We start from the raw sequence: 21296 nt of genomic DNA, 5'->3' as shown, positions 1-21296 counted from the left end.
AAAAATTGTTCTCCTTAACGTATGATGATAGGACAAGAAGCAATGGGCTTAAATTGCAGCAAGGGCGGTTTAGGTTGGACTTTAGGAAAAACTTCCTGAATGTCAGGGTGGTTAAGCACTAGAATAAATTGCCTAGGGAGGTTGTGGAATCTCTATCATTGGAGATTTTTAAGAGCAGGTTAGGTAAACACCTGTCAGGAATGGTCTAGTTAATACTTAGTTCTTCCATGAGTGCAGGGGACTGGACTAGATGACCTCTTGAGGTCCCTTCCAGTCCTAAGATTCTGTGATTCTGTACCCTTCCCCATATCAAAAGTAATACTATACAACCTCCAAAATGAAGGATATTGTAACTAATGAAACCTGCATGGGTTGAGGTAATGTAGACAGATTGCATTTGCCTATGTTGGAATTTGTCTAGAAAACCTAATTTAATATCCCAACTGTTGCAAAAATGGCGTGAGATCTTTAATGGCCATCTGTGGTAAGGGGATATGTCTCATCTGAAAGACAGCGGTTGTCTTTCACCATCATCCTCCAGAAAAAACAGTTATTTTGCTGTTTAAGTTAGTGCATTTCTGCCCTATGCTCATCTGATATTTCAGTGCTTTACTTGCGTATGTTCTAACCAAATTCTAACTTGGCCAAATGCATTGTACCTACCTGAACTCCCATTACTGGTATTCTTCCTTATTTACTGTGGTGAAGTGTTGCTATCCCCTGTATTCCATGCTTGGGGTGGTTACATCTTTGTGGTGAGTAGTGTGATTCCTGCAAATCCCATATGTACCTCATATGGAGGATTGTGTGGCTGCATTTTATAATGTTTGTAAAGTACTTTGAGATCTTTGTTTGGAGGGCATTCTGGAAATATGGTGCATTTAGCCTTCCAGTCTTATTCAGATTTTTACTGAAATAATTCTACAAAGGGCCAAATTTTTTTCATCATAGGAACCTCTTGTGTATGTTTGGGAGGTGGGCTGAGTGGCTCGTGGGATTGAATATGCATAGTGTCTGCACTTATACATAATACAGGTTGTTTACAAAAGTAAGAGAACTGATTAACCTTTTTCTGTGAGGATAGGGGTTAGAGAGATCTTAATTGTGTTGCTTTGTAACTCAAAAAATGTTTTTTTTCCCCCCTTTATCTAGGTCAAAGGTTACTGGGAAGTTCAGCTCCTGTCAATATTCCAGGTTCTGTTGCTCGTTCCTCATCTTTACATTCATCATCTTCCCTTTCAACCTCTCCACTCAGTTCTCTTTCACAGTCGTTGTCTCAGTCTTTTATTTCATCCACTATGGCTCCTCACCAACAGCAGACTCAGCCTTTGAAATCAGAACATAGTATGTTAGGCACTTCAGCCTCTTCTCATAATTCTTTAGGTAAGTCATGTGAATGGTTAATCCTTTGTGTATAATAGAAAGGGAGTCCATGGCAAGTCAAACAGATTTTCAGCTGAAGTCTGTATACCTTTCCTGTGATCTCTCATCTGGAAGTCAAAGGTTAATTATTGTTATAAATAAGTAATTTCTCCTGTTCTTTACAAATAGAGTAAGAGATTCGTGCCTCAAAGAGCTTCCTATCTAAGGGTATGTCTACACTGGCAATTGAATGAAAAAACTTTTGTCTTTCAGAGGTGTTTAAAAAAGAAACAACCCTGAAAGACAAAAGTTTTGCCAGCGAAAAGCACCAGTGTGAACAGCACTTTGTCGGCAGGAAAACCGACAAACAGCAGCTACACTGCGCAACTTTTAGCAGCATGGCTGTAGCGACACAGCCAGGTCGCTAAAAGCTGTGTAGTTTAGACACAGCCTAAGACTGATCAGAAAAGTAAACATAAGTCATAGGACAAAGTTCAGAGAAGGAAAAGTAAGGAGAGGTTATTGGCAATGGAGGAAGGAACAAAGAATTCCTGGAAATGGTGGGTTTTAAAGAGGGATTTGAAAGAGAAGAGAGGGCACTTGGCACCTTAGTTGGAGAACGTTCTAGCTATTAAAAAATAGCATGAATTACAATCCAGAGCAGAGAATGTGAGAGAGCTGAAGCTGAAAATAAGAGATTTTGGGGCAGCAACTACTTTTGGGAATAGAAACAGATTCCTAGTCTTCCTGTTCCCATTTCAGGGCTGTGCTTTGTGTGAAAGCAAACAAACAAAAACCTACACACAATGAGGTTGCTGGAATGCTGCGAGTACTTCAAAAAAATCTTTTGCTTAATGCTGCATCTCTGGACATAGGTGGAACTGTTATTACATATCTTGAAGCTAAAAAATATAACTGTCTGCTTAGTGCTTTTATCTAATTGTTTAGTTCCGCATGTGGTACATTTTATTAGAGGTGTGCAACATGTTTATTTTTGTGTGTCCTATGTTTGGCAGGTGTTACAGGGAGCATTTGGGACTTCATAACTGGGAGTTTCTCTCCTAGTCCATCCCCAATATTGAACAGTGGTACTATGCCCTCAACAAACTCAAACGCCAGTGGAAGTGAATTAGCTCACGTTAGACAGGAACTTGATGATGCCAATCGAAAAATAAAACAATGGGACGATTCTTGGCAACAAGTAAAGCAGGTACAGTAATGATGGTGACACTAAATTAAGGTTTGTTTCCTGAATAACTTCTGATAAAATCACCTTCTTATTGTGTTTATTTTTACCAAGGCATCTTTAATTGTAATTTCAATTTAGAGGTTTTATTCCATTTTACCAATTATTAATCCTGAATTCTGGCTTTTCATGTCTAAATTGTCCTGGAGGAATGAAGGAGACTGATCAATAGCAGCCAAGAGAGAGAGAACCAACTTGTTACTTCCCTTAAATCATTCTGCTTTTAAAGACAGAGACAGACAGACAGAATGGCTTTAGGGAGCATGTTCAACAGTTGCCTCTGCTGCTGCTGTTTCAGCAACTGGTGGCATGTCTGCCCTCCAATACCTGACTCAGGATGTCCGTAGCATACAGAAATGGAGTGAGATTGGACACAACTAATGCATGGCTCGGGCTGTGGGGCATAGCTGGACATTTTAGCTAACTCCCTAGCACGCAGGATGCTAGGGTCAACATCTGCCTGGCTTCTCCACTGGTGCATTTTGGGGGTGGGTAGTAAAGGGCTTTTTCTGTTTTTTTCCGTTTCCTGGCATATTTGCACTGGACACAACAGTTCCAACTTTTTCTGCTGTTGAGAGATAATAAATAGAGTAGTTTTACTATATTTTGAGGTTTTTATTGTCTTTTGCCATCAAATTATGAACTGAACAATTCCTATTTTTATTTATACAGCTCCATAAATGTGCATAGAGACTTACAGACAAGCAGATATGGCATTCTTGCTTAAAATCTAAGTTAAGACAAAAAACAAAGGGAAGTGATAAACAATGGGTGGCGGGAGTAAAGGAAAGTGATGGGGACAGTAAGATCATATTGTAGCTGAAGGTAAGTATTGCATGTATCTTGAGGGCTTTTATAGTTATGCCTGTGTTCTTAGTTTACAAAATATTTTTATAACTTTCTGCAAATGTTTTTGTCCCAGGCATGTGATGCATGGCAAAAAGAGGCCCAAGAGGCAAAGGAACGTGCTAAAGTGGCAGATGCTGACAAAAAACTAGCTCTTCGGAAAAAAGAAGACTTAGAAAATAAATTAAAAAAGCTGCAGGAACAATTTGATATGTGTCTGTCCACTACAGTACTCCATATGAAAAGCTATGGCGATATAAAAAAGATACCATTACCAAAGCTTCATTCTTTACAAAACCAGCTGCGTTTAGATTTAGAAACAGTAGATGGGGTAAGTGTGTCTGTACTGTGGATATTGTTAGTTAAAATAGGCAGTTTAACAGTATTATATAAGATGCTGATTCAGAGTTTCATTTCAAACTGATACAATGTTAAATCTACATACCATTTTGGTCTGAAATATGCAATAGTTTGAATTTCCCAAATCCAACTGATGATTTTTTTTTTTTATTTTGATGCTGAGCTGTGACAAGAGTGGCAAGCAACTTCAGATATCTTTCAGTGAGAAAAAACACATTAAAACATACTTTTAACTACAATGCACTAAAGAGCAGCTATGTAAATAAAGAGCTTTAAATATTTGGAGAGTGTGTAGTAAAGTCTCCTATTTAGAAACTGACATCTCTGCATGCAGACTAGGTGGGCTGCTAGCGATGGTAAAGTAAATATAAATTTAAAACAAGAAATTGCTTTCCTTTCAAGTTGTGTATTGTTATCTCGGAGGTTAGTTTAGTTCATTTCTGACCTCTCTTGGTATGATCTCATAATTGATTATGGGTGCAAAATTAGAGGCTAATTTTTTTAAAGTTGGCCTATATATAATCTGTAATTTAGCAATATGAACATAGTCTAATCACAGATGACAATTACATTTTAAAGATGCAGTCTTTCTTCTGCAAGTCAAGGGTGACCTTCTACATGTCTGAGAAAACAGAACATAGCAACCTTTTTTTCAGACTGCTGTAACCAATTTTTCATTTTCTACCATGTAACTAAAGAAGACTATTAAAGTTTCTGGATGAAATCCTCAGCTGAACAGAGGATATGGCAACCATAGCACAATTTCAGACTTCCATTTAAAGAAAATCTGAACAAAAGTTATATATATTTTTATGCCCTTTGAACTCTCTAACACTGAAATTTCTGAAGAACGTAAATAAGAATTAGCCACTGTCTTCATGAATGACGGCTCAAAAATCTGACCTTAAAAGAAAATGTACTGGATATGGAGACGTAACCAAGCAAATTGGTTGAAACTATTGTAAAGAACAAACACACAGATAAACATGACATGGGGAAGAGTCAGTACAGCTTTTGGTGAAGCATCATTTTCCTTTACAATATATTAGAATTCTTTGAGGGGGTCGACAAGGGTGATTCAGTCGGTACTTGGACCTGTGCTGTTCAATGTATTCATAAATGATCTGGCAAACAAAAATTTGCAGACAATACAAAATTACTCAAAATAGTTAAGTCCAAAGCTCACAGTGAACCATTGCAAAGGGATCTCACTAAACTGACTAACTGGGCAACAAAATGGCAGGTGAAATTCAATGTTGATAATTGCAAAATAATGCACATTGGAAACATAATCACAACTATGCATACAAAATGATGGGGTCTAAATTAGCTATTACCACTCAAGAAAGATCATGGAGTCATCATGGATAGTTCTCTAAAAGCATCTGCTCATTGTGCAGCAAAATGTTAGGAACGGGATAGATAATATGTAAGGGTATGATTCTGTCACAGAGGTCACCTGGATTCCATGACTTTCTGGGATCTCCATGACTTCTTTTGCAGTGGCAGAGCTGGAGCAGTTCTCAGCCCCGTGGCAGCCAAAGCAACAGCTGAAGGAGTGAACAGGGTTGGGTCAGCCCCCTTGGGACAGGAGAAGCGATGAGGCTGGAGCAGCTGCTGGAGGTCATCCCCCCCGCAGCACTCCAACTGTTAGTCCCTCCCCCCACAGTGCATCTTTAGTAAAAGTCACAGACAGGTTGTGGACCTCTATGAATTTTTGTTTATTGTCCATGACCTGTCCCTGACTTTTACTAAAAATATGTGTGACAGAATCTTAATCTTTATAATAAGACAGAAAATATCATAATGCCATTATATAAATTCATGGTATTCTGAAATACGGTCAGCCGTGCCGGTTGCCCCATCTCAAAAAGGATGTATGAGAACTGGAAAAAGGTACGGATAAGGGCAACAACAACAGTTATGGGTATGAAACAGCTTCCATAGGAGGAAGGATTTAAAAGACTGGACCTGTTCATCTTAGAAAAGAAATGACTGAGGGGGGCTATGATAGAGGTCTATAAAATCACAAATGGTGTTGAGAAAGTGAATAAGGAAGTGTTTGTTTACCCTTTCATGTAACACAAGAATTAGGGATCACCTGATGAAATTAATAGGCAGTAGGCTTAAAACAAACATAATTCACTGTCAACCTGTAGAACTCGTTCCATGTGATGTTGCGAAGACCAAAAGCATAACTGGATTCAAAAAATTTATTGAGGATGGGTCCATAAATGGCTGTTAGCCAACATGGACAGTAATGCAACCCCATGCTCCAAATGTCCCTAAACCTCCAATTGCCAGAGGTTGAGTCTGGATGACAGGAGATGGATCACTCAAAATTGCCCTCCTCTTTTCATTACCTCTGAAACAGCTGGTACTTGCCACTATCAGAGACAGGATAGATGGGCCTTTGGTCTGATCAGTATGGCCATTCTTATGTTCTTAACCAAACAAGAATATCAACCGTAAATAAAGACTAGCAAGGAGAAGACAAGATCAGCAAAACAAGCTAGTGCTAGTAAAAAGGGGATAAGAAGGGTTTTGTTTACTTGTTTTGATGGGAACTTGTTTTGATGGTCTTGTATCAGATGTTAATGGAACCAGAGTTTCCAGAGGACTTTGAGGAAGATATTCTTATAGACTACTCTCTGTGAGTTAGCAGAAATTGATAATTGAGAACAGAAGATTATAAACACAGTGGCTTATAAGCACACTCTTCACCAAGTTCAGCCTCACAGCTCACCTTCTTTGGATGATGATCTACAACTGGGAAAGTAAGAGGGAAGACAGTTGGAGTTACATAGAACAACTGGGTCAAAGATTTATTTTTTTATCCTTCTGTGGCAAACACATTTATTTGCCAACATAATGGCTTCCCCAAAGTCTTGATCAGCAGATTTTTACTGAGTGTTGTATATCTGGGAGGTCTCCACTCTGACTGATGCAAATTACATGCATTGTGAGGAAATATGTCAGATTGAATGGTCGATTTTCATAGTGGCAGACCAGCGTCTCAAAAGCGTCTCAGTCTTCTCAGTTTTAGAGCTTGTCTTCATGTACAGCAATACAGTGGTGCAGCTGTGCCACTCTAGCACTTTAATGAAGATGCTCCTATGCCAATGGGAGAGCTTCTCCTGTCAGCGTAATTAATTCAAGTCCCCAGTAGGAACTTGGGGTGGTTAAGTCAGTATAACTATGTTGCTCAGGGCTGTGGATTTTTTGCACCCCTGAGCGACGTAGTAATACCGATATAAGTCTGTAGTGTAGACCTGGCCTGAATTTTGGGTGGTGGTACTCATCCAGGTTTTGATTGTGCAGGGAAAAATTTGAGTCACAGCTTGTTTTGCACTTGTGTCCTTGCTGAACACATTATTGCTTTATAGACTATTCTCAGTTCTGTTTACCCTGTTCTGGTGCTTGAACTAGCTATTAACTGTACCAACAGAAGATTCTTAAGTGTTATTGAAGTAAGAATTTATCATCAAATAATAGGAATACAGCAACCACTGTGAGACATTACACATTGGAATTTTTATTGAGAGCAATTTTCTTTTTACAGGTAATTTTCCAACTTCATTCAAAGAAGTGTGTTGTATGCCAAGAACATGACCGGAGTGTAATCCTGAAGCCATGTCAACATTATGTACTTTGTGAACACTGTGCAGCTAAACAGGAATGTCCTTGCTGCAAGATGAAAAAAAGAAATGGTAATGAAAAGTCATGGTACTTATAATCATGTTAATGAACTAAATATATTTTATGTTCTGGTATTTTATATAAGAATTATATCTGTAGTAATTAATCCATTTACTAGTGCTAGACTGATCTCCATTTTGACCTTATAAGATATTTTAGTTGTTTTTACTATAGGAAATGTGGTTTGGCTGCCTTTACGTATTGAATTCTGTTAATGAAGTTCTAAAGTTCCGTGGTTATTTCTTTCCCCACCTGCCCTTTTCAGTTTTCCACTTACATTCCTGGTGCACAAGCTACTCAGGTTCACTTACAGCATAATCACTTCTTACAGGTGTGTACTCACAATGCGTGAATGGGGGATTTATGCCCATGCCTCCCATTAGCATTAATGTAAGACACTCATGTAAATACAATACTTGTTGATGGGAGGACCTTACCCCTCACCATGTTTAGTGTGCTGTAATCCTTTGCCAGTATTTTTTAATCAGTCTAACACTACTGTTTACTTGGTTATTTGAAGAAATTTGATTCCTGTAAAAGCACTTTGCTAACTGTTTTTTGTTAGAGATTGTTATAAATTGCTTTAACCTGCTTTCTAGGTTTTAATGTTTATTTTTTTAATATGCGGTATGAAGCTTTGTGTGTGTACTGTGAACTTAAAATATTTATATCAGTTTTACTGTTAAATCATATTATGATAGTATAGTATAGTTAAATTTCATTTTTGGCTTTAGTAGTTACTAAATGAACAAGTACATATAAATGAGAACTTGCCTACAATTTTTACAGTTTAAGTCAACTGCAGACTAATAGTATTTATAAGTATACTAGCAGAGAGTGACATTGAAAGAGACACATATGCGTAAATATTCAAATACTTTTTTTTTATTTTGTGAAACAAACCAGTTTTCTTAAACTGTGCATTTTCATATTGCCCCAAGTTGGATTTTTGTAGTCTTAATGAACACATTTGTATAACTCCTAATCTGTGTGATTACCTATCATGAATTGATATAATCCATAGCCACTTTTACCAAGTGCCTGTGCCTTGCACCCAGTAAAATTGCAAAATATGTGAAGGAAACCGTTTGCAAACAATTTATACCACCTAATTCTGTACAGGACAATTGGATGATAATTAAAATTTAATAGAATTTCAAAATAATACCTTGCAATGGGCAAAAGATACTAGGTTTTGTTTTTACGTAAATAAATACAATACACCTTTGGGTTTAGCTCTAAAATTATTTAAATATTTTATCAGGCAGTGGTGCTTTATTGTAATGATTTTTTTTAAAAAAAGTTGTCCATATTTAATGCTGATGATTAGGAGTATGCAATTTAGGAGAAGTTAATTATTGTATCTTAACACTGTATCTTGTTACTTTCCTTAAAGTTAACTATTCTTGTAGGGAAGAGTTACCTGTGGTGTTACTTTTCTTTCCTGTTAAATACAAGTATGACACAAGTACAGCTTATGTTCAAATGACCTACAACTGTGTTACATAATGTGAATATTCCTATTAATTAATACATTAATGAACAAGAAGTGCATTGATATGACCAGCAAAGAGTTTAATTATTTCTGAAGTTTGTTCAGATGCATTGCAATAGAAACAAGATACATGCTAAATTGTATTTCTGATCTTGAAAAATATCTTTGAGATTTGTATCAGTGTTAAATAATTCAGAGCCCAATCCAAAACCCCCTAAAGTCAATGTGCTTTCATTGATTTATGCGCACTTTGGACTAGGCCTTGAGTTAGCAGAAAAAAGCACGTAAGATTACATTTATTGTAGTAGTAAAATCTACAGAATCATCACTACCTTGTTCTATCAAACTGTGAGAACATGAACTTTTGAGAATGAAGGAGGGAAGATAAAACCCATGATGGATTTACATTTGGATCTGGAGCTCTTAAAAAGTAATTTACAAACACAATAGTCTGAAGATAATTATCGAACATTTTTAAACAGGTTTTAAGGTTGAATTTCATAATATGGCCTGATGCATTTTTCACGTAATTTTTTAACATTTTCTCTCAACATTGTTTATTGAAATACTTTATTACTATAATTTCATTTTCAGCAATATATTTCTCTCTCCTGAAAGATGATTTTCTATTATCATAGAAGTAGAACCAGTTTAGATTTTTTTTTAAGTGGTACTTGAATCACTAAGCTTTGCTGTGAGTATTAATGGACTTCTACACTTGTGGAGTCTTTGCCAAAGATTTTTTTTGAACATTAATTAACTTTTGAACATTGGACTAACTTCTCTAGCTCTTCTTTGCTAACATAGTTAACTAATATTCTTAGCAGATTTTAGTGAAATAAATCCAAATTAGATTGAAATGTGGCCATATGTGTCAATGTTCAGTTCATTACTTAAGAAATTTTGAAATATTTTTGTGCTACTTTTGTCACAGTTTATAGTTCTTTATATACATTACTGTGCATTTGTGTATCATCCTAGGACCTTTTCTTTGGTCTTTTCTTTTTGTAATAGGAGGTTTTTAAAATCTCTAGCTGATGCTTTTCAATTTACAAATGAGTTTTAACAGCAAGGACAAAGTAAATTGTCACATTAACGTGCACAGTTTGCACATACTGTCTTTTTAGATGAAATCAACTAATTATTGGGTAAACTTTTTCAGTTTTTTAGCATTTGTATGTTACATAATTAATGTTGAGAATGATTACATAGCTGTGTATTGTTGTTTACAAGTGGGGGAAAAAAATGTAAATATATCCTGGGAGCAGCTGAGTTGGCTTTTGGACAGATCTAAATTTGAGTCTTGAAGGAAAAGATAGACCAAAGAAATGTTACCTATGAGTGAAATTCCCAGAGTGAACAGCTTGTTGCTTGTTACCTTGTGGAAATATTGTTAGGTAGTTACACGAACCACATGTAGCATTCACATAAAAAATGCTATAATTATTTTCCAATAAGCCCATTCCCTGAGGAATTATAAGCAAGGTCTCATTAACTTTTCTTTTTACAGATTAACTCAGTTACTTAAAAATTAAGAATTATTGGAAACATTTTTACAGTGATACTTTTAAATCCAGGATAATGCAATATAGGCAGCATAAATTAGCAGTTGTACTTCAATGAAAAAATGTTACAAGGGAAGTATTTACATTTGTGAATTTTTGTCCTGGTGATACAAATGCTATGTAGATGCACTAAAAATATATTTGAGCAAGAATATAATATTGTCATTTGTTAGATGAGCAAATTATATAAAGGTAAAATACACTCATTTGTTAGTTTCATTCTAGTGTTTGAAGGCAGTTTGACCAAGTTATCATGTAAATTTATGTAAAAGTATTAATACTTTTATGTGAATGCAATTAACTTGTTATTATGCCCTGGGGTATAGTAGATGAAAATTACAGTTTCTCAGGGTTTTAAAATCAAGAACTGTAATTTAACAGAAAGTTTGCTAAATTCAGATAGATCCCAAGCTGCATCTTATGGTTTTGTTATTTCGTCTTTTTTGAATAGCAGATTATTAAAAACATCTGTTTTGTTATGTATTGCTATTCAGAATATCCTAGTGTTAAATATTAATAGTAATATTATTACTGTCACAATATATTTGTGTAACTGTGGTCAGCAAAATACCTTAAATGGATGTGGAATTTTTACTTGTATTAATTTATGGAACCTTTTAATGTTCTGAGTGCATAGACAGAAATGGTATTGTGAATGGAAATGTTCTTAACTGAGAAGGTATTTATAATGCATAATCATTTACTTGTAGTGAATTGTTAACACTTGTTAAAACTTTTTTACACTATAGCATTTATGCAATGGTTTACAGAATTCATGGACTTATTTTTATTATCGATATGAAATTAAAATTTTTGATCTTTATTGCTTAGCTTACTGTGTTTGTAGACAATTGAGGTTTGAGGTCTTTCATTTTATTGTAAAAGATGTATACATATGGTAACTGTGGGTTTGCATTTCTAAACATCATATTGGAAAGATTTTACTTACTGACTTCCTTTTTAGATCAATATTTCCAGGGATTCTGTATTGTGAAATCATCATCTTCTGGAATCAGGTTGTGGCATTTCTAGCATTGTGACTGGACTTGCTTGTCTCCAAAGGAAACCCAGTACTTAATATTATCAAAATAACTGACTTACATAGTGGAGATTAGTGGAGATACTATGTTTCAAATTTTCCACTGTTATATGCAGTGTAGTTGTAGTAATTTCAATTCCAGGATATTAAAGAGATAAGATGGGTGAGGTAATATCTTTTATTGGACCAGCTTCTTTTTGGTGAGAGAGCTCACCCACCTTGTGTCTCTAAATTTTCCACTGTCACTTACTGTGAAACATAACATTCCCAGATGCTATCTCCCATCAGCCAGTGGCCTCTGGCACCATGAAAGAGTTCTTCATAGTTCTGTTACATTCCCTGTAATCTTCCTGCTTAAATTTTGATAATTCTTTCTGACTTAAGTTAAGAAGTTACACACTTTTGTAGCCTGTGTAGGCTGAGCGTATTGCACACACCAGGGCTTATTTTCATTTCTCCATTCCTAACCCCACCCCCAACAAGCTCCATGGGTGCCACTCTCTTATCCCCCTTTTCGAGGGACTCCGTGCAATTCCTCACAATCTCTTCCTTTCCAGTGTCTGTGTGCACCCATTCCCTCCATCCCCCCATACCAATGGCTCTGTGAGCACCCCCTTCCCATTTCCCTTTGTTCCATTGGCTGTGTGCCCCATTCCCCCATGCCAGGGGATGTGTGCACCTCTGTTTCCCCCTCATACCAGGTTCCTCATACCTGGTCCCCCACCCCCTGGGGTTCTATAGGTGCCAAAACCCTGTGATAGCTGACAATACTTAATAAGCATATATTGAGCCCTGTGCATCCCTGGAGTTGTAATCTCCCTCCCCGGTGTGTTTGGCAGGCAGCACCCTATGTGCTGCATGTGGCAGCCCCACATCGACTCCATGATTTTTCAGTGGTATTTTTTAAGGTAATTTTAATTTTGCAAAGACTCCCAGAATGTCAGCCCAGGCTCTTCCTTCTGTCCTATTACCATTGCAGCAGCCTGGTCACTGGTAGGAAATGTTACCTTCATAGATATTTGGCTTTAACTTAACTCTATGTATTGGCCAGTTGCTGGGGATGGTCTTTGGCCTGTAAATACTCAAAGGGACACATATGTTACTCAGCTGCATAAAGAGTTTGGTCCCGATCCTGTAAACAGCAGTGCAGCTGGGAGCAGAGCAGTTTCAAACTACAGCAAAGCAGATTTAGATTAAATTTTAGGAAAAACTCCCTCACTGTAAGAACAGTCGGGCGGGGAGCAGACGCCTCGGCTCTTGGGAGGTCATGGAAGCGCCTTCACTGGAGGTTTTCCAAAGGAGGCTGGATAGCATCTTTCTTGGATGGTTCAGACACAACAAATCCTGCATCTTGGAACCTTGTGGTCCCTTATAACCCTATGATTCTAAGATGTACTTTCTTACGTTTCTTTAAAACTTCCTGACAATTAATGTCATTACTTCTTCACAAAATACAAGAACTAGGAGTCACGCAAAGAACACTTTCTTAATCACTTTCTCCACACCATGCCTGATTTTATAGACATCTGTCATATCCGCCCCCCCCCCCATTGTGTCTTTTCTAAACAGGATTTAATTTCTCCTCCAATGGAAGCTGTTCCGTACCCCTAAGCATTGCTGTTTCTTCCCTTCTCTGCACCTAACAAGCTAGCAATGTTAGGAACTGTTAGGAAAGGGATAAGTAAGACAACATACCATAATGTCCCTCTGCAAATCCCTGGTACACCCACACCTTGAATATGGTATGCAGTTCTGGTCACCCCATCTCACAAAAGAGATACTTTCATAGGAGGAGAGGTTAAAAAGAGTGAGGCTGTTCAGTTTAGAAAAGATAGGGAGGGATATGATAGAGGTCTACAAAATCTGCCATGGGGTGGAGATAATGAATAAGGAAGTGTAATAGACTGGAAGTTTAAAACAAACATAAGAAAGTACATAGCTAATTCATGTGTTAACTGCAGGGAGGATAGGTCCATCAATTGCTCTTAGCCAAGGTGGTCAGGGACCCAACCTCAAGCTTTGGGGTGTCCCTAAACCTTCAACTGCCAGCAGCATCTGGCACTGGCCATTGTCATATACAATGATACTGGACTAGCTGGACTATTAGTTTGACCCAGTAGGGGTGTGCCTATCCTCTAATCCCCCAAGAATCTACACCCAGATGTAGGTGTCTGAATCCTTCCTCCAAGCTCCCAAATCACTCTAGAGCCCATCACTCATTAATGGTGTCTTTCCCCCCTCACCCCCTCCTTGCAGCAATCCAAGGAGGAGAAAGCCAACATGCTGGAGATCATGTGGAGAGCCTTCAACTGAGCCACCTGCTGGGTAATGATCCCACGGTCTCCCATGCTTCAGGCAGGATCCATCTGCTCATGGAGGATCCATGTGGCCCCATGGAACCTAGGGGAGGATCCATGTCACTTGTCATGCTATGGGGCATGCTGCCTCCTAGTCATGGCTTTGGGCTCAGCGGAAGTGGGGCTGGGACTAGAGCTGCCTGGACCTGCACTATCACCTTCCCAGCTCCTTTACTACAGCACCCAAAAGCCTCACTCAGGGTCCAGGTCTCACTGTGATGGGCACTGCATGGATAATCAGAGAGAGGGATGCATATGGAAGGTGAGTGTGTAAGGCATGCGGATGGATGGAGGGATGTGGCATACAGCACATGAATGGCTGAAGGAAAGATGGTGATGTCACAGGCTGATACGTTGGTGGGTTCAGCTCATGGCTGCTTCCCTCATCGCCTCCGGGCCCCCATTTGCTGCATGATCCCTGACTCTGCACCTGTCTCTTGTAGCCAGCACCCAGCAGAGCCTGGCCCACAGTGCTACGTCCAGTGCATACACATGGTTCACAACCTGCTCCTCAGTGTAAAATAGTATGAAAGTGTGAAATAGCCACCAGGGGTCACTGCTCAAATGGGGGGAAGAGGGGGTGGACGGACACACACATGGCACTGTCCCACCTGGGATAGCCCAACACCTTGAGTCCCCAAATCCTTGTACCTCCCATCACCCATTAATGGTGCCTCCCTCCACTCCAGGCAGCAATCCAAGCTGGAGAAAGCTTACATGCTGGAGATCACGGTGTAGCACATGGAGAGCCTGCAACAGAGCAACGCCCTGGGTAACAACTCCCTGGCACCCTGTAGTCTCCCATGGACTGGTGAGGATCCATCTGGGGGAAGGGTCTGTCTGCCCCAATGCCACCCAGAAGGAGGGTCTCAGTGGGATGCACTCTCTTGCTCCTCGTGGTCTCCTATGGGTCACATAGGATCTGTCTGCCCCAGGGATTGTCCATGCCATACTGAGCAGCATTCATGCTGCCTGCCAAGCTCAAGGTGTTGCTCCTCCCCCATCTTCATGGGGACTTTGAGGAGATTCTTGTTGATGTAATGGGAGCACAGAGCACAAGCAGCTAGTCAGGTGTCTTCGGGGCTATGAGGTCTGGGCCCAAGAGGTATGAAGTCAGAGCCATGGCTTTGGGCTCAAGAGAAAAGGGGCTGAGACTAGAAATGCCCAGAGACGCACTGTCATCCTACAGCTCCAGTACTGCTGCACCCAAAACCCTCACTCAGGTTCCGGGTCTCATTGTGTTGGGTGCTACATGGAAAATCAAAGAGAAACAGAGATGTGTATGGAGATGGATAGATGAGCATCTCTGGCATACGGAGGAGGGACGGAGAGGTGTGTGGCATATGGAGGACTGATGGTAATGTTGTAGACTGACAGGTTTGTGGGTTTGCCTTGTGGCTGATTGCCACAGCAGCTCCTGGCCCCCCATTTGCTGTGCTGTTTCTGACGCTGATCCATCTCTCGCAGCCAGCACCAAGCAGAGCCTGGCCACAGAGCAGCACTACAGCACTGGCTACATCAGGTGCATGGACCAGCTGCACACTGTGCTCCTCAGCTGCTCAGGGACAGACAAGCACATGGCTCCTGTGCTGCTGAACAACCTGCTCCAATGCCTGCCCCAGATTTCACCCTCTCCTGCTCCCAGAGTAGCCTGCTCCCCACAGAAACCAAGAGCAGCCCCCTGCTGGAGCCCCAGCCCAGGACCCAGCTGGCCTGGCAGCCACTGTCCCTAATGTGGGGAGCCTGATGTCTGGTGGGGGGAAACATCCCAGCATCTCCCCTGTAGTGTAAGGATGTACTATTACAAACTGCTCCCTATCCCAATTTCCTACCAGTTGCAGTTACTGACACCAAGTTTTTGCTGTCCTCCTGTAATTTGCTAGCCCTGGGTCAAGGGGTAGCGATTTGTGACAGATGGGGTATGCCTTATCACAATGTGCTACTTCTGAGAAATCTCTATGTGAAACTGGGACACTCATGAAATGAGTTTTCTACTTGAATACATTTTTCTAAGTTAGAAAACATATTTTCTTGAGGTCCATATTTAATATAGAGATTTCATGGGGTAGGAAACGGTGACAAGGCAGACACCAACTGTCACAAATTGCCTGGACCAGGGCTGAGGCAACCAAGGAAATCCGGCAGCACTGAAGTGATATGATCACAAATAATAGCCTGACTATTTAAAAAACCCACAAAAGCTTGAGAATTAAAACCTGTAATTCACTGCGTCACAATAAAAACATAGGTGTTATAAGAGCAATGAAACTAATGTTTTTGAAAAGTCAGTAAAAGGAGTTAAACTACATTTACAGGAAATTATGATACATAATGGTCAATTCAAGCAATTAGAACAGTAAAAAGAAACCCTGAGCCCTCACTTGCTAACCCTAATCCTAAACCCTAACTCCTGTTCCCCTACCTCAATACTCTAACCCAACTCCTCCCCCAGTATTTGACCCATACTTATCCCACACCCCAACCCAACCCTAAATCCTGATGCCTCCCTTCACCCTAGCCAACCCAACCCTGACCCCCACACCCTAACCCTTCAACCAACCCTGATCCCCGACCATCACCTGACCCCAATCATAACCCCCGCCCTGACCATAACCCTAATCCCTTAACTCTAACCCGCCTTTGAACCCAAACTCTTACCCAACCTAATCCCTAAAGCTAATTCTAACCCTCACTTTTAACGCAATCCTCTAACCTTCAACTCTGCCTCCCGGAACCCTAACCCCTCCCCGCTCCCTAATCCAACTCTTCCTCTCAACCCCTAACCCTTTTGTCATAAATATAAAGGGAAGGGTAAAAATAGTTCAGCCACCAGGTTAGCCGTGACATTATCGGGGATAGTGTTCTTGATGGCTTGTAGTCCATCTTTGTGTGGAATGTTGGTGTAGAGGGCTTCTACATTCTACTATTCCTGTCTGTGTGTCTTTTTTGTAACTTAAGGTTTTGCCTAGAGGGATTCTCTATGTTTTGAATCTAATTACCCTGTAAGGTATCTACCATCCTGATTTTACAGGGGGGATTTCTTTACTTCTATTAAAAGTCTTCTTGTAAGAAAACTGAATGCTTTTTCATTGTTCTCAGATCGAAGGGTTTGGGTCTGTGGTCACCTATGCAAATTGGTGAGGATTTTTACCAAACCTTTTCCAGGAAGTGGGGTGCAAGGGTTGGGAGGATTTTGGGGGGAAAGACGTGTCCAAACTATGTTTCCCAGTAAACCCAGTTAGAGTTTGGTGGTGGCACTGGAGATCCAGGGTCAAAGGATAAAATTAATTTGTACCTTGGGGAAGTTTTAACCTAAGCTGGTGAAAGTAAGCTTAGGAGGTTTTCATGCAGGTCCCCACATCTGTACCCTAGCGTTCAGAGTGGGGGAGGAACCTTGACACCTTTCCAAACCTAATCCACACCTTAAACCTAACTGCCCCTTACCCTCATCCTAATTGAACCCCTAGACCTTGTCCCTGTAATCCTAACCCTAACCCCCAATTTCCCTCTCCATGGGCAGCACCATCATCTTCCCAGTTGGGGGGCTGAGACAGGCTAGACAGAAAATTGGGGTGGGGTCTGCACCTCCCCCTTGCCACAAGGCCCCACCCTGCTCTATAAAAAGAACAGGAGGCCTTGTGGCACCTTAGAGACTAACCCATTTATTTGAGCATGAGCTTTCGTGAGCTACAGCTCCCTTCATCGGATGCCTTCATACTCTGCTCTATGGCTCTGCTCCCTGTGCCTCAGTGCTAGCTATGCCTGCTTCCCCAAACCCCACACTGCCCTCCTCCTGGCCAGGTTGGGGGCTGGAACTGGGCAGTGGGGGGTGACTGAGGTGCTGGCTGGTGCCATGTGGTGCTCCCGCATCTCCTGCTGCTGCTCTGGGCCCCAGGGCTGGGGCTGCCCCTCAACTTCCAGCCACCCTGTGACTGCTTGTAGCCCCCCAGAGCCGCCCAGGTGGGGGAACCCGGCTCTCGCAGAGCCCTCGGGGAGCATCAACCACGGGTGGCAGGCCCAGGACAGAGTGGGTTTGTTTGGGTTCCTGTGAGGCATCTTGTACCCCCTCCCTGCCCTGGGCAGCGCGCACTGTTGAGCGAGGACTTCTGCGACGCTGCTGGTGGCGGAACTGTCGTCAGAGCTGGGCCGCTGGAGCGAGCCCAGCTAGGCTAATAAACAGTGTCTCTCTCCCGTGGAGGTCCAGTGACACCTGGCGGCCACTCACGGTACTGCACAGAATGTGGTGTTTCCATGGAGCAGCAGTGACACCAGGTGGCCAGTCGGGGTAATGCACAGAAGGTGGTTGCCTTGGAGCAGCAGTGACACTCTGTGACCAGTCAGGGTAACGCAGAGAGTGTGTCTGCTTTGGAGCAGCAGTGGCACCTGGTGGCCAGATAAGGTAATACAAAATTGTGTTTCACTTGCAGCAGCAGGCACACCCAGTGGCCAGTCGGGGTAATGCAGAGTGGCCAGCCAGTGTGTCATCAGCCTCTTGCCATTTGTGGGTGGGGGAATGAGGTGGGCTAGAGAATAAAAATTGGGGCAGCGTGCCCCCCCCATCACCTGGCCCCACCCCTCATGGGGCCCATGCTTCTGCTCCTTAGTTAAAGGCCTGGCTCATCTCCTCTCCCGCCCTGGCCAGGGTTTACAGGAATAAAACCTTTATTAAAATAAAATAGTAAACAGGATTTACTCCAAGGCCATCTAAATAATCTAAATCTGTACAAATTTTAGTAGTAAATCCTAAATCTTCTTAAATATCCCATCAGAAACCAAAAATCTAAATCAAAATTTGAAACTGCAAACAATGCTTAATTTAAAACCCAAACATAAAGAAAAACTATTTTGTTTTTAAAAACAAAAATTAACAAATGCCATAAATTATCAAAAAAGTGTGCTACAGCAGGATAATAAAATAACATAAAATATATAAGCCCTGCTATTAAAACCACCTAGAAAGAAATTGAAGAGTTGAATACTGGCCAAATCTGTATAAAAATATGCAGAACTATATCAAAAGCGGTATTGCATGTCAGACATTCCAATCCAGCAAACTTCAATTAAAAGCTCCACTTCAACTCAAAAAAAAAACAAACCAAACCAATAAACCAAAACACTGAGGCTTAAACAAACCTGCACATAAATAAAATTACACCCGTACCAACATTGGAACAAACTATGTAATTTTCTAATTCTAACTTTTTGTTTCACCCAGGAGGGAAAGTGTTTTGTAGCCCCAGTAACCATGCTGTCACTACAGCCTTTCTTTCACTAAATAAGGTTTTTACCAAAAATAAATTGCCCTTAAAATTGTCTAACAGAAATTCTAATTGTATCTTTGCAATAATACGTCCCCTCAAAGCAGCACCACATTCCTCAACTGCTAACCCCAGTGAATAAGTGATACTCTTCTGCTAGAATCCCACATGGTTTATGCATTTGTAAACCCTGGGCTGAAGCTGATGCGAGACAGTAAGTGAGCGAGCTCTGAGCTCTCCGACATCACCTGCTGGAGAGCAGAGGGAATGACTGAGCAATGTACTAGCTAATTTAACAAAAAGAAAAGGAGTACTTGTGGCACCTTAGAGACTAACCAATTTATTTGAGCATAAGCTCACTTCATCGGATGCATACTGTGGAAAGTATAGAAGATCTTTTTATACACACAAAGCATGAAAAAATGGGTGTTTACCACTACAAAAGGTTTTCTCTCCCCCCACCCCACTCTCCTGCTGGTAATAGCTTATCTAAAGTGATCACGCTCCTTACAATGTGTATGATAATCAAGGTAGGCCATTTCCAGCACAAATCCAGGGTTTAACAAGAACGTTGGGGGGGGGGGTAGGAAAAAACAAGGGGAAATAGGTTACCTTGCATAATGACTTAGCCACTCCCAGTCTCTATTCAAGCCTAAGTTAATTGTATCCAATTTGCAAATGAATTCCAATTCAACAGTCTCTTGCTGGAGTCTGGTTTTGAAGTTTTTTTGTTGTAATATCGCAACTTTCATGTCTGTAATCGCGTGACCAGAGAGATTGAAGTGTTCTCCGACTGGTTTATGAATGTTATAATTCTTGACATCTGATTTGTGTCCATTTATTCTTTTACGTAGAGACTGTCCAGTTTGCCCAATGTACATGGCAGAGGGGCATTGCTGGCACATGATGGCATATATCACATTGGTGGATGTGCAGGTGAAGGAGCGTCTGATAGTGTGGCTGATGTTATTAGGCCCTGTGATGGTGTCCCCTGAATAGATATGTGGGCACAGTTGGCAAAGGGCTTTGTTGCAAGGATAGGTTCCTGGGTTAGTGGTTCTGCTATGTGGTATGTGGTTGCTGGTGAGTATTTGCTTCAGGTTGGGGGGCTGTCTGTAGGCAAGGACTGTCCTGTCTCCCAAGATTTGTGAGAGTGTTGGGTCATCCTTCAGGATAGGTTGTAGATCCTTAATAATGCGTTGGAGGGGTTTTAGTTGGGGGCTGAAGGTGACGGCTAGTGGCGTTCTGTTATTTTCTTTGTTGGGCCTGTCCTGTAGAAGGTGATTTCTGGGAACTCTTCTGGCTCTATCAATCTGTTTCTTCACTTCCACAGTTGGGTATTGTAGTTGTAAGAATGCTTGATAGAGATCTTGTAGGTGTTTGTCTCTGTCTGAGGGGTTGGAGCAAATGCGGTTGTATCGGAGAGCTTGGCTGTAGACAATGGATCGTGTGGTGTGGTCTGGATGAAAGCTGGAGGCATGTAGGTAGGAATAGCGGTCAGTAGGTTTCCGGTATAGGGTGGTGGTTATGTGACCATCGTTTATTAGCACTGTAGTGTCCAGGAAGTGGATCTCTTGTGTGGACTGGACCAGGCTGAGGTTGATGATGGGATGGAAATTGTTGAAATCATGGTGGAATTCCTCAAGGGCTTCTTTTCCATGGGTCCAGATGATGAAGATGTCATCAATATAGTGCAAGTAGAGTAGGGGCATTAGGGGACGAGAGCTGAGGAAGCGTTGTTCTAAGTCATCCATAAAAATGTTGGCATACTGTGGGGCCATGCGGGTACCCATAGCAGTGCCGCTGATTTGAAGGTATACATTGTCCCCAAATGTAAAATAGTTATGGGTAAGGACAAAGTCACAAAGTTCAGCCACCAGGTTAGCCGTGACATTATCGGGGATAGTGTTCTTGACGGCTTGTAGTCCATCTTTGTGTGGAATGTTGGTGTAGAGGGCTTCTACATCCATAATGGCCAGGATGGTGTTATCAGGAAGATCACCGGTGGATTGTAGTTTCCTCAGGAAGTCAGTGGTGTCTCGAAGGTAGCTGGGAGTGCTGGTAGCATA

The 21296-nt window shown here is 41.1% G+C and overlaps 1 protein-coding gene across 8 annotated transcripts in view; it reads left to right on the top strand.

Moving 5' to 3' along the window:
- Positions 1-17000, top strand: part of UNKL (unk like zinc finger) — a 163167-nt gene extending 146167 nt beyond the window's left edge. For 3 of the 8 annotated variants that reach the window (XM_073361550.1, XM_073361549.1, XM_073361551.1), the window contains 5 exons: positions 1153-1383; positions 2379-2572; positions 3531-3785; positions 7377-7524; positions 13869-17000. In XM_073361550.1, coding sequence (XP_073217651.1) covers positions 1153-1383; positions 2379-2572; positions 3531-3785; positions 7377-7524; positions 13869-14188 — 1148 coding nt within the window. In that variant the 3' untranslated portion in view covers positions 14189-17000. The remainder of the gene's footprint in view (positions 1-1152; positions 1384-2378; positions 2573-3530; positions 3786-7376; positions 7525-13868) is intronic. The other 5 variants (XM_073361544.1, XM_073361545.1, XM_073361547.1 and 2 more) reach the window with 5 other exon arrangements.
- Positions 17001-21296: the final 4296 nt, after the last annotated feature.

The sequence above is a fragment of the Lepidochelys kempii genome, chromosome 10, assembly GCF_965140265.1.
Source record: "Lepidochelys kempii isolate rLepKem1 chromosome 10, rLepKem1.hap2, whole genome shotgun sequence".
NCBI classification, from domain to species: domain Eukaryota; kingdom Metazoa; phylum Chordata; order Testudines; family Cheloniidae; genus Lepidochelys; species Lepidochelys kempii.
Note: the sequence above shows the minus strand (reverse complement) of the source record. Positions and strands in the feature narration are given on the sequence as shown.